This window comes from Sus scrofa, chromosome 9, assembly GCF_054392235.1.
Source record: "Sus scrofa isolate SSC_HxYL_T2T_F1_AM1 chromosome 9, Sscrofa_HxYL_maternal_Yorkshire_Landrace_v2.0, whole genome shotgun sequence".
In the NCBI taxonomy this organism is placed as follows: Eukaryota; Metazoa; Chordata; class Mammalia; order Artiodactyla; family Suidae; genus Sus; species Sus scrofa.
The window spans coordinates 76,504,393-76,521,892 of NC_139391.1; the positions used below are offsets into that span (position 1 = coordinate 76,504,393).

The 17,500-nt window shown below is 36.2% G+C and overlaps 1 protein-coding gene across 8 annotated transcripts in view; it reads right to left on the reverse strand.

The window, feature by feature from the left end:
- The window catches only part of MTERF1 (mitochondrial transcription termination factor 1), a 113,638-nt gene that overhangs the window by 94,884 nt on the left and 1,254 nt on the right, over positions 1-17,500 (reverse strand). For 2 of the 8 annotated variants that reach the window (XM_005667588.4, XM_005667585.4), the window contains 2 exons: positions 15,153-15,261; positions 11,180-13,891 (listed from right to left, as the gene is read on the reverse strand). The exons of 1 other annotated variant lie outside the window; for it this stretch is intronic. In XM_005667588.4, the coding sequence (XP_005667645.1) occupies positions 12,724-13,860 (1,137 nt within the window). In that variant the 5' untranslated portion in view covers positions 13,861-13,891; positions 15,153-15,261 and the 3' untranslated portion in view covers positions 11,180-12,723. Of the gene's footprint in view, positions 1-11,179; positions 13,892-15,152; positions 15,262-15,548; positions 15,646-17,500 lie in introns of those variants that run through there. 5 more of the 8 variants (XM_013979683.3, XM_003130132.5, XM_005667586.4 and 2 more) reach the window with 4 other exon arrangements.

The following is a 17,500-nucleotide window of genomic DNA, read 5'->3' on the forward strand; positions in this document are numbered from 1 at the left end:
GAAATAAAATTCAATTAAAATTGGCAGAGGACCTGAACAGACATACAAATGGCCATTAGGTACATGAAAAGATGTTCCACATCACTAATCATCAGGGAAATGTAAATCAAAAGCACAATGAGATGTCACGCCTATTAGAATGACTGTTAACAAAAAGAAAAGAGATAAGTGTTGGTGAAGACATGGAGAAAAGTGAACCCTTGTGCACTGTAGGTGGGAATATAAATTGGTGCAAGGCACTATGAAAAACAGTATAGAGTTTAATAAAAAAATTAAACGTAGAACTACCATATGATCCAGCAATTCCACTTCTGGGTATATATCTAAAGAAAATGAACTCAGGATCTCAAAGACATATCTGCACTCCCATATTTATTGCATCAATATTCACAATAGCCGGGATATAGAAGCAATCTAAATGTGCGTCAATGAAAAAATGGATAAAGAAAATGTGGCAGTAATATACAATGGAATGTTATTCAGCCATGAGAAAGAAGGAAATGCTATAATTTTCAACAACATGGATGAATTTTGAGGGTGTTATACTAAGTGAATGAGGCAAAAAAAGACAAATATAATTGACCTTTAAACATTATGAGGGTTAGGGGTGCCAACTTTCCCTGAAATTGAAAATCTGAGTATAACTTTACAGTCAGTCCTCTGTATTCACAATTTCACATCCATGAATTCAATCAACCATGGTTCATATAGTACTGTAGTGAGTATTTACTGAAAAACATTTGCATATAAGTGGACCCATACAGTTTAAACCCATGTTATTCAAAGGTAAACTGTACTATATGTTGTCACTTACATGCGGAATCTAAAAAAGCCAAACTCACAGAAACAGAGGAGAATGGTGGTTGCCAGGGCTGAGGTAGAAAATGGGGAGATGTCAGTCAAAGGGTACAAACTCTTAGTTATAAGATGAATAAATTTTTGAGATATAATGTACAGCATGGTGACTATATTTAACAATATTGTATTATACACCTGAAAGTTACTAAGAAAGTAAACCTTAAATGTCTCCATAGTAAAATAGAAGTAGTAATTATGTGGAGTGATAGAAGTGTTAACTAACCCTACCATGGTAAGCATTTCACAATATAGAAGTGTATCAAACCATCACGTTGCAGAAAAATTTTATATGTCAAATATATCTCAAAGCCGCAAAAAAAAGAAAAAATTAATTCTCCTCCACTCATATTCAAATAGCTTATCTGATATGCCTACTTGGATTTTTCCTCCACATCTTGGCCAGTAAAGGGCTTCTGATAAACAGCAATAATCATCACTTTGAGCACAATGGAACTAATTCACAGGTAGAAAGTCTGCAAGTTGCATGATTCCCATATCCTCTAGTGACCCTATGGGGAGACCAGCTTAGGGCAGTGTGCAAATGAACATACCATGGGTATATCCTCCAACAGAGCAACCCTGCCCCTTTCCACTACTGCACCTAGTTTTGTGGGTTCAAACCATATATTTGGGGCACCTGGTTCTTAAGAAAGGTGTCTGCCAGTACAGGGAACAATCCTGATGATATCTAGAGATCTTTTTTGGGGGGGGGGGCGGGTAGGGGTAAGTAAAGTACAGCCTTTCCCGCCAGGGGCAAAAGGAGCCAGTAGTGCCAGCTCATTGCCAGTGAATCCAAAGGGGTAACAAGACTACCAGCAGTCCTCTTTCTTGTTTCTATATATCTCTCAAGTTTAACATGCCTAACACTGAATTCTTTATTCCTTCTATCTTAAACCTTTTCTTCCCCCCAGCTTGTTCCATCTCAAAAGGTACTACCAAATACCCATCAATCAAACTAGAAATCACAGGGACATCATAGAATCCTCCCTCTTACTAATTCCTTACATCTAATCCATCACCAAATTCTATACTATTATATTATTATAATAATATAATAATATACCTGTATTATCTAATATTGGCTGTCAGCCACATGTGGCCACTGAACACCTGAATAAATTTTTAAATAAATATATATAAATTTTTAAATATATATATATGTATTGGTGGTTCACATTATATTTCTATTGGACAGCATTGCTATAAAGTATATCCATCAGCATCTCCCACATCTACTGTTACCACCTTAACCCAAGTCACAATCATTTCTCACCTGAACTACTACAATGGACTTCTTATTATTATTTGTTTTACTTTTCTGGCCAGTTATCATTAAGTGGGTGAGGTCATCAAAACAGCTACATTAGATACCATGGAAGATCCAAGAGCACACACATTTGAATGTGCAAGGTCTTCTAAAAGCAACACAGAAACTAAGAATAGTTTATAATACGTCTATTTGTTATATAACATTTAGTCTTATAGCAAAATCTGATTACCTCACTTCAGATATAACCATTAAAATCTTTATTAAAAACAAACAGGAAACAAAAAACCCTCAAGCCCCAAAAGAATGAAAGTTAACAAATTATATCAAATGCAATTACGCCGAGACCATACTACATTATGCTGGATTTTTCCTACAGACACCTAACAAATACCACACAAGTTTAAAGATGAAAATTAAACAAGAACAGAGGATTGGCAGTGCTAACTGAAAAAGTGGACAGATATTACTGCATGATATTTTTAGCATTAAGATTGTGTCACAAACAATAAGAGAACCACAAACCTAGGTTAAAATGTAGAGCGCCCTAAATATATAATTTGGGAACTGCCTGAAACAACTGAACAGAAATATTTGCTTAAAAGTAAAGAACAACCATTCAAGGAATACAGTTTTTGCATTCTTTTAAACAGACATTAAATTACCAAGGGAAACACCGTTATATAAGACTATCAGTTTATTTCTTCCAGCTTGAGGCTGACAGAACCTACAGATAAAATGATCCCCTGCTAACTCTCTTGGTATTTAAAGAATTCTTTACTTAGTTTGAATTATCAGTCAGACTTATAGCTGACTTTAGAAAACTGTGTAAGCCAAACCTCTGTCTCCAGTTCCCCCTACAGTTCAATGAAGTTCTGAGCACAAGTAAACACAGGTCGATTAGGACTTAGCTTTAATACTGTTTTTTTTTTTCTTTTTTCTTTTTTTAGCTTTCTTTTTATCAGTTATTACTTTAATTATTAATTATATAACTGTATATAATTTCATACACATCAACCAAACTTTAATTCTGTGAAGACATTATCACATTTAGCTAAATCAATAAGCTTCAGCCACATGTATCATGCTTACATGAAATGTAGTCATACAGCTTCGATCAGGAGAAATCTGTATTCTGAAGAAGCTAAGCAAGTTTGCAAGATATGTCCACATATACAGGGTGGAATAATGCCGACCCAAGTGCATTAATTTTGCTACAGACAGTTTAATTGATGCTCAGACTATAATGTGACAATCAGTACTCCCTGGCTGTGGGAAAGCAAAAAGGAAGGAATGCCTCTAACTTGGGACCACGCATCCTTCTTTCCTTGGAAAGGAGGCTGTGTGTGGCTGCCTGGAGACTAAATCCAGCCAGTTTACTAATCAAAGTAACACATCAGTTCTCCACAGGGCATAAAACTTCATCAGAGGCCTTGTTCTCTTGTGGGAAAGGCCAAAGTCTAAATTTATCTGCACATATGGGACATTAAGAACAAAGCAGGGGACAGCTGCCCTCTTGGTATTATTTTTCCAACATTTCCTCATTTCAAGTCTCTGTGTTTCATTTTGGTAATTCTTCCAATATTTCAAATTTTTTCATTATTATTTTCTTTGTTACGGTGATCTATGATCAGTGATCTTTGATGTTATTATTGTAACTGTTTTGGGGTGCCAAATTAGATAGTGAACTTAACTGATAAATGTGTGTGTTCTGACTGCTCCACTAACCAGCTGATTCCCCTTCTTTTTCCCTCTCTTTGGTCTTCTCTATTCCCTGAGACACAACAATATTGATATTAGACCAATCAATACCCTAATATGGTCTCTCAGTGTTCAAGTGAAAGGAAGAGTCACATGTCTCTCACTTTAAATAAAAAGCTAGAAATGATTAAACTTCGTGAGGAAAGCAGGCTGAAAAACAAGATAGGCCTCTTGCGCCAAACAGTCAAGCTGCAAAGAGAATGCTCTTGAAGGCAATTAAATGTTCTACTCTGGTGAACATACAAGTGATACATGAAACAGCCTTGTTGTTGATATGGAGAAAGTTTTAGTGGTCCGGGTAGAAGATCAAAGCAGCCACAGCATTCCATTAAGCCAAGGCCTAATCTTGAGCAAGACCCTAAGTGTGTCCAATTCTGTAAAGGCTGAAAGAGGTGAAGAAGCTGCAGAAGAAAAGTTGGAAGGTTAAAGCAAGTCACGAGAGAGGATTAAGATGGTGGAATAGAAGGACTGGAGTGCATCTTCTCTCCTAAAAACAAAATTCACAACTAAAGGCTGAGCAATCTCCACCCAAATGGACCAGAAACCTTTAAAAAGATACCCTACTCCAGAAGAAGAAGAGGAGGCCACATCAAGAGGTAGGAGGGGCAATTTCACGATATAAACAACCCCATACCTCCGGGGTGGGAAGCTCCACAGACTGAAAACTAACTGGTTCACAGAGACTCACCTACAGGAGTGAGAGTTCTGAGCCCTGCATCAAACTCTCATGTGCGGGGATCTGGCACTGGAAGAAAGAGCCCCTGGAGCATTTGGCATTGAAGGCCAGTGGGGCTTGTGAGCAGGAGCTCCACAGGACTGGGGGAAATGGAGACCCCATTCTTAAAAGGCGCACACAGACGTTCATGTTCATTGGGTCCCAGGGCAGAACGAGGTCTCCATAGGAATCTGTGTCAAACCTGACTGCAGTTCTTGGAGGACATCCTGGGAAAACAGGGGTGAATGTGGCTTATTGTGAGGGAGGGACATTGAAAGCAAAGCTCTAGGGAATATTCAGCAGCTGTGCCTTTCTCTGGAGGTGGCCATTTTGGGAAAATCTGGTCCTAACGGTCAGTCAGCTGCTGAGAAGCCCCAGGGCAAACAACAAAACAGGGATCACAGCCTTGCCTCTCAGTAAACAGGCTACCTAAAGACCCCTCGGCACACAGCTGCCTCTAATCCCATCGAGAGACTAAGCCCCACCCACCAGAGGGACTAGAATCAGCTCCACCTACCAGGGGGCAGGCACCAGCCCCTCCCCTCAGGAAGCCTACAGCAAGCACCCATACCGACTTCAGCCACAGGGGGAAAGACACCAGAAGTAAGAGAGGCTACAACTCTATTATCTGTAAAAAGGTCACCACACCAAAAAATCTGTAAAAACGAAAAGACGGAGAACTATAACTCAGATGAGGAAGAAAGAAAAAAACCCAGAAAAACAGCTAAGTGATCAGGAGAGTCTCAGCCTCCAGGAAACAGACTTTAGGCTGTTGACGCTGAAGATGATGCAAGACATTGAGAATAAACTGGAGGCAAAGATGGATAACTTACAGGAAACACTGAGCAAAGAGATACAAGTTATAAAACTTAAACATGAAGAGATGCAAAATACAATAACTGAAATAAAAAATTCACTAGAAGCAGCTAACAGCAGAATACAGGAGGCAGAAGAACAAATAAGCAAGGTGGAGGACAGATTAGTGGAAATTATGAATACGGAACAGAAAAGAGAAAAAAGATTGAAAAGAAATGAAGAGAGTCTCAGAGAACTCTGGGACAACGTTAAACGCACCAACATCTGTATTATAGGGGTATAGGGATGCCAGAAGAAGAGAGAGAAGGGGACAGAAAAAATATTCCAAGAGATAATAGCCAAAAACTTCCCTAACATGGGAAAGGAACCACTCACTCAAATCCAGGGAGCACAACGAGTACCATATAAAATAAACCCTAAGAGGAAGACACCAAGACACATATTAATCAAACTGACCAAAATTAAAGACAAAGAGAAAATCTTGAAAGCAGCTAGGGAAAAGAAACAAGTAACATACAAGGGAACACCAATAAGGTTATCGTCAGATTTTTCAGCAGAAACTCTGCAGGCCAGAAGGGAGTGGCATGATCTACTTAACATGATGAAAGGAAAAAAACCTCCAACCAAGATTACTCTACCCAGCAAGGCTCTCCTTCAGATTTGAAGGAGAAATCAAAACCTTCACAGATAAGCAAAAGCTGAGAGAATTCAGCAACACTAAACCAGCCTTACAACAAATACTAAAGGAACTTCTCTAGGCAGAAAAGAAAAGACAGCAACAGGAAACAAAAATTCCACAAATGACAAGGCTCACAAGTAAAAGTATATATACAGTAAAGATACGAAATCATCCATGCACAATTATACCACCAAAATCAGAAATCATGAGAAGAGGTGGGTACAAATGCAGGACACTGGAGATAAAATTGCAATTAAGAAAACAACAACTTAAAACAATCTCATATACATATAGACTCTTATATCAAAACTTCAGAATAACTGCAAACCAAAAATCTACAATTGATACACAAACAAGGAATCTCTGGAGAAGAAATGTATCTTATAATAAATAAGTGCATAATCCACCATGAAGGGGGTCATTTGACATCATTCTTGGAATGCTGAGGTCTTCTTACATCTGATTCTGATTTCCTCTCCATCAAAGAATTTATGATAATTATAATTAAATAATGCAACTCTATGATTAAATAATACAGTTCTACAATTGTATTATTAATAACCATTTCTCTCCATGGTACAATAAGATCTATAATGTCTTGTTTATCACATCACCTAGAATGGTGTAATGCCTATATTGAAGAATCAATAAGATGTAACAAATTGTGAGGACATATTTATATAGTTACACTGTTTTTTGACCAATTTATGCATTTTATATTTTACTTATTTTCAGAGGGTGTATTATTTTTGTTATTCTTACCAGTTAAGTTATTTTTATTATGCTATATAAAATATTTAATGGTATATAAGGCTTTCTTTATAAATTTTAGTTGCACAATATACACAATTTAATATAATGCTAATTTTTAAAGAAAAATTAAAATGTAATAGATAATACTAAATAGTAAAGATGAAAGCCATACAAAATGGGATGAAGTATAGAATAAATTTCCTATTTGTCTCAGCATATTTTCCATTCCACTTCTCCAGAGGGAGTCACTTAATCTCTTTCTTAAGATCCATGATATAATAATCTGTGTGAATGTAATTGTGTTCAAATATATGTATTTTACTCTGTAAAAAAAAATAAAAGTAAAATTTCAAAAAAAAGTTGGAAGGTAGCAGAGGCTGGTTCATGAGGTTTAGATTAAAAAAGCCATTTCTAGAACATAAAAGTGCAAGGGCTGATGTGGAAGCTGCTCCAAGTTATCCCAAAGACCTAGCCAAGATCATTAATGAATGCAGCTGCACTAAACAACTAGATTTTCAATGTAGATGAAACAGCCTTCTATCAGAAAAAGACACTTTCTAAGACCTTCAAAGCGAGAGAGGAGAAGTCAATGCCTAGCTTCAATGCTTCAAAGAACAAGCTGACTCTATTGTTAGGGAAAAGTGCAGGTGATGACTTGAAGTTGAAGACAATGCTTATTTAATTTTCCAAAAATCCTTGGGCTCTTCAGAATTATGTGCAATCTACTCTGTGCTCGCTAAATGAAACAACAAAGCTTGGGTCAAGCACGTCTGTTGACAAACTGATTTACTGAACAGTTTAAGCTCACTGTTGAGACCTACTGTTCAGAACAAATTATTTTCAAAAATATCACTGCCCACTGACAGTGCACCTGGTACCCAAGAACTCTGATGGAGATGTAAAGGAAATTAATGTTGTTTTTCATGCCTGCTAACAGAACATCCATTCTGTAGCCCGTGAATCAAGGAGTAACTTCAAGTCTTATTAAGAAATACATCCTATAAGGCTATTGCTACCATAGATAGTAATTTCCTCTGATGGATCTGGGCAAATCAAAAACCTTATGGAAAGGACTCACCATTCCTTATTATTATTATTGAAGTATAGTTGATTTACAATATTATGTTTTTGGTGTACAGCAAAGTGATTCAATTTTATATTCTTTTTCATATTCTTTCCCACTATTATTTATTGAGAATATTAAAAATACACCATTCTAGATGCCACTAAGAACCTTTGTGAAGAGATAAAAATAACATTTTTATTTTGGCTTCAGGATTTTTTTTTTTTTTTTTTTTTTTGGTCATGCCCACAGGATGTGAAAGTTCCCAGGCCACGGATCAAACCCACACCACAGCAGCAACCTGAGCCACTACAGTGACAATGCTCGATCTTTAGCCCACTGCACCACAAGGTAACTCCCAAAATATCAACATTAACAGGAGTTTGGAAAAAGAATCCAATCTTCCTCGATGACTTTGAGGGGTTTAAGACTTCTGTGAAGGAAAGAAATGCAGATGTGGTAGCAACAAGGAGAAATAAGTGGAGCCTGAATGTGAATTAACTGCTAAAACCTCATGATAAAACTTTAAAGCATGAGAAGTTGCTTCTTATGGAAGAGTAAACAGTGGCTTCTTAACATGGAAACTATTCTTGGTGAAGATGCTGTGAAGATTGTTGAAATGACAACAAAGGATTTAAGCTATGAAATAAACCTAGTTGAAAAAACAGTGGCAGGGTTGGAGAGGACTAACTCCAATTCTGAAAGATGTTTTACTGTGGGTAAAATATTATCAAACAGCATTGCACGCTACAGAGAATTCATTCATGAAAGTAAGAGTCAACTCATGCACCAAACTTCACTGTTAAGTCTTATTTTAACTGTCACACGCACCCCAACCTTCAGCAATCACCACCCTGATCAGTCAGCAGTCATCAACATCCAGGCAACCCTCCACCAGCAAAAAAGATGATGACTCACTATAGTCTAAGATGATGTTTAGCATTTCTTAGCAATAAAGTACTTCTGTTGTTGTTGTTGTTATTTTGTCTTTCCTAGGGCCGCTTCCCGAGGCATACGGAGGTCCCCGGTCTAGGGGTTTACAACACAGCGCACAGCAACACCAGATCCCTAACCCACTGAGCAAGGGCAGGAATCAAACCCACAACCTCATGGTTCCTAGTCAGATTCGTTAACCACTGAGCCACGATGGGAACTCCAGCAATAAAGTATTCTTAATGAAAGTATTATTGGTTTAAGATATGTTATTATATACTTAATAGACTACATTATAAACACAACTTTCACATGCACTGGGAAACCAAGAAATTCCATGTGACTCATTTTATTTCAACATTTGCTTTACTGTAGTGATCTGGAACTGAACCCACAATAACCTCTACAATAATCTCCAAGATATGCCTATAACTTTTTTTTTAAGGACTATTTTTTTCAGTTTTTTAAAATAAAGTTTATTGGAGTATATCTAACTTACAAAGCTGTGCTCATTTCAGGTGTACAAGATAAATCAATTAAACATACATATATCTATTCTTATTCAGATTCTTTTCCCATATAGGTTATTACACAGTATTGAGTAATTACCCTGTGCTATACAGTAAGTATTTATTACCTACCTATTTTATATATAGTAGTGTGTATATGAAGAATTGATTCTCTCTCAGATTCCAACTTTAAAATACAACATGTTACAAACTACCATATATAAAATAAATAAGGTCCAACTGTATAGCTCATGGAACGATATTCAATATATTGTAATAAACTCTAATGAAAAAGAATCTGAAAAAGAATATATTCTGAATCACTTTGCTATCCACCAGAAACTAATACACCATTGTCAAGCAACTATACTTCATTAAATACACACGCACACATGACATGTTAATCTTGCCTGATAGGCATTACACATTTGTTTCTGCAAAGTTGTCCCTCCCTCCCCAACCTTCCAAATAGGAACTGTATTTTCCTTCTGTGCATCCCACATTCTCCTTGGCCACTGACAACGTAGTGCTGCATCAATTGTCTGCAGTTATAATCCTCATGACCAGTTGATGCCAAAAAATTTGTATTTCCTCTACCCACCTCCCTCAAATTCCTAATAAGCTTGTTAGACTTCAAAGCAATACCTCAGAAAGTACTCTCGTACAAATCAGAAGACTTAAAAGAATTAAAAAGGTTCATGTCCCTTCCTCCTTCAAAACCAGTAAAAGTGGGTCAAGTCCTTCTTACATCACATTCACTCTGACCTCCTCTTTTACCTCCTTCTTCTACTTTTAAGGATCCCTTTGATTACAGTGAGTCCACCCAGATAATCCAGAATAAACTCCCCATCTCAGGATCTTAAGCCATAATGATAAAATGTACTCCCAATAATACTACTGTCTCCATACAAGAGATTATTTGGCAATAAAAAGGAATAAAATACTTTTTCATAATACCAGAATAAACTTGAAAAAACTATGTTAAATGAAAGAAGTCAATCACAAAAGACTACATACTGTATGGTCCCACTTATATGACATGTCCAGAATAGGCAAATTTATAAAGTAGATCACTGGTTGCTTAGGGCTAGGGAAGGAGGGGGTAACAGGAATTGACTAATGGGTTTAGGGTCTCTGTTAAGAAGCACAAACATATTGTAAAGTTGGATTGTGGCGATGATTAATCACACAGCATTATGAATATTTTTAAAAAACTAAATTCTTTACTTTGAACTACATGATATGTGAATTATACATCAATAAAACTGTTTTTAAAAATACTACTGTAAGTATTTATTACAGCTACTATTGAACAGTTAACTATGTGCAAGAAAACTTGAAGACCCTATGTCATCTGATTCTTTATGAAGTCAATTTTTAATCTTACAGGTGAGAAAATAAGTTCAATAAAATCAAAATATTTACATAGTTACCATGATAGTCAGAAATGGTGCCCAGATATATTACTCTAAAGAAATGTATTTATAAAGCCCATGATTTCTAAATTATGCCAGGTCTGCCATCAGAGTTTATTGGAAGTAATTGCAAAGGAGTGTCATTGATAAACAGCTTTGGAAAAAAACAAGCATTCTGTTTCTATCAGTGGTAGGAATAAGTATTTTTGAGGTATCAATGATAAGAAGGCTTAACATGGGGAATTACACCCATTATCTTGACATATATGTCTTATATATACATATAACAGAGTATAATCAGCAAAAATAATACTGAATCACTATACTGTGCACCTGAAACACAACACTGTAAATCAACTATACTTCACTAAAAGAAAATAAAAGGATAACAAGAAAGACGGCTTCAAAGGTTATGTGTCATTGTTATTTAATTCGAAATCCACATCATGAAAACAAATGCCTCTGGAAAACAATAAAAAATAACAAAGGTCATATAATTTGTTACCTCTCTCAGTTAAATAAAGCTAGACTGTGAACTTCTTCAAGATACAGATATCATGTTTGTCATTTTTTTTAAGTCAATGCCTCTAGAAACTTCTGCTTCTTTATTTACATGAGAAGAAATACCAATAAAAAAAATCACAGAAATTATCATTATTCATTACACTAACTCACTAGGCAAAATATTTCTTTATTTAGATTTTATTACTTACATTAAGATTTTTATCAATACATTTAGAGGACTTTACAAACATTAACTTATCAGACATTTCAGAAAGGTAGGTGGATTTAAAAATAATTACAAGAGGAAAAAATACAGATATGATACTAAAGGTACATTTTTTCACCTCAAAATTAGTCTATTTGCTGCTGTAACAAATTATCACAAACTCAGTGGCTTAAAACAACGTTTATTATCTTCTGGCTCTGGAGGTCTGAAGGTTAACATGAGTTAAAGTCAAGGTCTCAGCACGGCTGCTCCTTTCTGAGGCACAAGGGAAGAACACTTCCTTGCCTTTTCCACTTTCTAGAGGCCTGCATTCCTTGGTTCATGTCCCCTTCCTTCAAAGTCAGTAAAAGTGGGTCAAGTCCTTACACCACATCACTCTGACCTCTGCTTTTACCTCCCTCTTCCACTTTTAAGGACCATTATGATTACACTTAGGCTCCCCCAGATAATCCACAGTAACTCCCTCAACTCAGAATCTTAAATTAAGGTCCTTAATCACAAAGGTCCTTCCTCAACTCAGAATCTTAAATTAAGGTCCTTAATCTACAAAGTCTTTTTGCAATATAATGTAACATATCCAAAGGTTTTGGTAATTAAGACAGTGCTATCTTTGAGTGGCCATTATTCTACCTACCATAGTGGCCTTTATATTCAAAAACATCAGGATAGACCCAGAAAAACTGAGCCCAAGTTGGTGGTGTGGAGTGGTGGAGCATACCAGTGGCGTAAATAGAGTATGTAGGATATGGGACAAAAAATTCCTCCTTCCTGTTGTCAGATTTTTACTGGCATTCTCTTTTGAAGGTAAATAATAATAAGATACATGGGATAACAGGAGAAATAGGCTTCCATTTAACACCATGAGAGGAACTAGAACTAAGTGAATCTGTCCATTTTAAAATTTAAGCATAAACCAAAAAAAAGCTTATTTTGTACTTTCTATACATATTCTGTCTTAGCACTCAGCAACTACCATTTATATAACAGCGATGACCTTTATTATAAAGTTGAATGTTGTATTACTTCAAACTACAGAAAAGGTAGCTGGAAAGACTATACTGACCATGAGTTTTTATGAATCTTTAAAATAAAATATCCAAAGGAACACTATATATGTACATATAGTTAAGAAAGCAAACCTCTTTTTGACAGCTCCAAATTCAAAATGACATTCTATCACTACATTATAAGACACTCCTTTGCTTAATTTCCCAGAACAGTGTTCTATACAGTGCTTAACTTTTTCAATTTAGCATTATATCTTTTTTGACTCCAAGACAGAAGACTGACATTTGATGTACTGAAGTTATAGCCAGACTTTACCAACTCTTTGATTCGCTTTTTTAAAGTGCTTACGCTTGAATCCAAAATCCGAGGATTTTCCATTATTTGTGAAATGCTAATTTTTTCTTCTATGAGGCAGTCTACTTTATGATTAAACTTTTTCTCTCCCAAGAAGACCACATCTGGATAACTTAAAACAAACTTCTGTACCTGTTCTGCAGTACATCCAAGAGAAAACAGCTTCTCTTTGATATTTGCATAGTTTCTTCTGGTATAATCATTGGAAAGTTCTAGGATTTTCGTTCCTGGACCACATATCAGAGCAAGCAGCTCCTTGTTGTTCAAGTTGAACGTTGACTGTAAGAACTCTATATTAGCCTTTACCCGTTTGGTGCTCTGAATTAAGATGAAAGGGTTTTTAAAAATTATCTTCCTGATAAAATCTGTGGGATCACTGTGACCCAAAGACAAACAGACTTCTTTCAAAAATTCAACCATCTGTTTATTCAGATCAAGACTATTGGAGAAGGTGCGTGGGGCATTGGTCAACAATCGACAAAGGCATTTACGGGTCAATCCAATTGAGCTGAGGAACTTTATATTATTCTCTAAGTTTAAGTTGTTACTGGACCGAAAAAAGGATTCAGGAGAACGTTCCAAGATATTTACAATTTCAAGGTCTGATGTCATAATTCTTCTCCACAAATCCCACCGATTTGAAAGACTTTCAGGTGTGCGTGTCATGGCTCGTGGATATCTTGATATGATGCTAGCAATCACTTCTTTGCTAGCTCCTTTGGACAGGAGGAATGACTTAAGGTCCTGTTCATTAGTACCTGTCCTATTAAAAACTCCAGGCTGTCGTTTCTTTGCCATGTCAATATCTACTCCCAAAGTAAGCAAATTATTCAGCAGTTCTTCATTCTTCAAAGGCTCACTGTCTGCATTATCACACTTCACACCAAAAGGCCTAAATGAAACTGATTTAAAAAGGATTTCGGCTGAAAATCGGATCATCCAACTTCTTGAACCAAAGAGAAAGTTACTTCTCATACACAAGAAGTTTCCTGGTGCCATAATTGTCAGGTAGCCCAAACCTTTCGGAATGCTGTGTGAAACAACATACATAATATTACACGAACACATGTGTTAGACAACTAACAGACCATATTATGATCCTATATGCATCATGGTCATTTCCATAAGAAAATACCTAAAGAACCAGCCTTCCTGGTGCGGTGGTAACAAGTCAGCCACCACACTCCCACTCCCTAGCTCACTGCTTCTGATTATCTGTGGGTCAGGGGCTACATCCATTCTTAACATAAAGAAAAGCCATAAAGTATCATCACCGCCCCAGAATTATCACTGACCTTATCTTACTAATTTTATTTGGCCTTGCCTGCCTTGGCACACAGTCGCCACTCTCCATCACTGCTTTATCTTTCTAGTTTCCAAGTCTTTGGCTTAATCCTCCTAAATCCATTCTGCCTTGTCTTCTAATTTCCAAGCTCTCTGGCCATGCCTCTGCCCACAAAATTCCAGACTTATTTGTCTCTGTTCTTACTTCCTAGTTATCAAACTCTAACTGCAAAAACCAATACTTCATACTAGCTAATTTCCATCCTACACACCTTTTTTCTAGATTCATGGTACTCTTTAAACCCATGCTAACATTAGAGCCTTGATTCTTAGCTTACAGAGACCTCTGGTCAATAGCTCCTGATTCCAATCTCCATCTCACTCAATTTACCTGATTATCCCCTTGGTTGTAACCCAACAACTCCAAACCAATTCTCATCTTCCTAATGGGAGACCTCATCTATACAGACTACCACATGTGGAACTGTGCTGAGAGATGAGATATCAATATTAAAAACGTTAAGTACTTTTGCCATTCTCCTTCACCTCACCACATTACAAAAGACTAACCCAAGGCTCTCTACATCTGTTTATACAATACATATAACTTTGATCAAGTGACTAAAACCTTGATAAATTATTTTCCTGATAATTTATAAATGGGGTATGAAGTGCATGAACTTATACATAATAATCATAGGTCCCTATTTTTAAAAAAAAGCACCTCTATTTATAGGAAATTTTGATAAGAAAAGCAATAACAGAAGTTTTCTTCTGTTATTCAATATATCAGATGATTTATGTTCCTAAATTGCTTGTGGTTTGAGCCATATAACACATACTTTTTAAACTGTATTCCCTCCTTTTCAATTCTATAGCTGTGATAAACTTAGCTCTTGATTTCTAATTACTTACAATGAGCTTTTCTCACTTAAAGAAGCATTTCTCTTCTCCTCTCTCCTAATTAACCATAAAATAGAAAATAGAGATAGATGGTTCCAACTCACCACTAATATCTCTGGGCTTGAGACACTGCTTTCAAGATCAGTATTTTAAAATTTCCTCTGTGTCTGTCTTTGATTTTCTCCAAGAATTTACAAAGAACTTGGATTATGCCTATAGGATGGGAACATTCCTGTAACTCAGATAATCTACAAATCCTCCAAGAATTAAGATTCCAAAATTATAGATTCAAATAACATTCAAACAAAATGAAGGACATTCACAAAGTAAGCATCAAATAACAGCGAATCGACATTTTAGACTGCCCTAAACTCTGAGTTCATTATTCTTCATAGCTCCATAATACCCACATACTACTCTGAAACTCATACTCTCCCAAAAATGCATGCGTTTAGAAATTTAAAAATAAAATCCTCCTAACTAAAGAATGAAGGTTTTACCTTGCACAGTTCAAAAGCCTGTTCTCTTAGAGATGCTCAAGGGTGACCTCTACTGGATAACAGGACAGAACACTGACAGGTGTAGATAAGACCAGTGCTTTCCAAAGGTGCGAGATGATCCAATGAGATGCAGGAAGAAAACAGTAAAACTCCAATTTATATTTGTCTTGGCTTTTTAAAATTTCTTTTTTTTTGCCTTTTTTTTAGGGCCACACCCATGGCATATGGAAGTACCCAGGCTAGGGGTGGAATTGGAGCTGTAGCTGATGATGTATGCCACAGCACAGCAACACCAGATCTGAGCCGATTCTGTGACCTACACCACAGCTCGTGGCAACGCCGGATCCTTAACCCACTATGGGAGGCCTGGGATGGAACCTGCATCCTCATGGATACTAGTCAGATTCATTTCCGCTGCACCAATGCGAACACCTAAAATTTCTACTTTTTCTAATGACAAACTAAAACTCAATAAAAATATATGTCAAATTTCTTAAGAGTAGTAAAGTTTCTCCTAACTCTGTCATAGGAGGATTTTATTGAGTATGTTTTCCATGAAAATATCTTCCACATAAATTAACAAATCCAAAACCAAAGTGAGCATCTTTCCCACCCCCTAAATAAACTAGCCTTCCTCTAATTAATGTAATCACTACTACTTTCCTAATAGTCACACATGATAAAAAAAAAAAAACCCTAAAAGCTTTGCTTTTATTTTCCTCAACCCCAGTCATCGAACCATGTACCTGCAGCTCCTTTTTTAAATTTTTTCATTATAGTTCATTTACAATGTTCTGTCATACATATGTATGACTGGGTCACTTTGCTGTAGAGCAGAAACTGACAAAACATTAATTCAGCTTCTTCAGTATCTCTGAAACCCAACCTCTCTACTCTTTGCTATTCTCTCACTCAGACTATAACAGCCTCTCTAACATCTGTGATTCAAAACTGCTCCCATAGTATACCTGCAAAACAAATATGAGTGTGTCCCCCATTCCCTGATTAAAGACCTCTGCAGCTCTCGCCAAGAAGGTAAAATCTTCACACTGACCATTCTATCCATCTCCTCTATTTTACCTCATAACCAAGCACCACCACTCTCAAACTTCTGGTCTTAAACATTCTTAACCAGTCATTCTTGTCTCCCTGCCTTTAAGTTGTTCCTTCTTTCAAAAAGGCCCATCTTCCTAATGTCTATCCACAGTTCTGGATTTCATTCAAATATATCTTCCTATATATTTTTAACTTAAATATTTAATATTTAAGTAAATCATTTTTTATAGCAACTTGTTACTAAGGAATCTAAAACTAAGTACCCCATTTATACGGGGAAAAAAAGAGTTAAACTGAACTTAGAACTAGCTACAAAAATGTGTTTGGATTGCAATACTATACATGCAATAAACTGACCCCCAAAAATAGGATGAGTAGCCCCAGGTAAGCCTGAAGACATTGGTAACGATTATCAACAGTTGGTGAACATATGAAACGGGAAAAATTCTCACATATCACTGTTGGAAAGGAATTTGACACCATCTGTTCTTTTAACCCAGCATTTCTACTTCTTGGAGATTATCCAAAGAAAATAAAGAAAAATAATACACATTTCTTATTTTTAAAAAAGACCATTATAATATTATTTGTCATAGCAAAAAAAAGAAGGAAACCAAATGGTCCCCAATAGTAGAATGATTAATAAATTGTGGTATATCTATACAATATAATGCTATACAGTCAACTTTAAAAACTAAGACTGATCAAACACAAAAGAAAGATGTCCAAGATATTCTAAGTGGCAAACTGCTTAACAGTATGGCTAAGATAATACCACTTACCTAAGAAGGGGAGGGGGACATTAATATATACGGGGGGGGGGATGGAATACAGTTGTTTTTCAGTTTTCAACAAAAACTTAAGCCTGATAAATATCAATTTCATTTGATTGATTT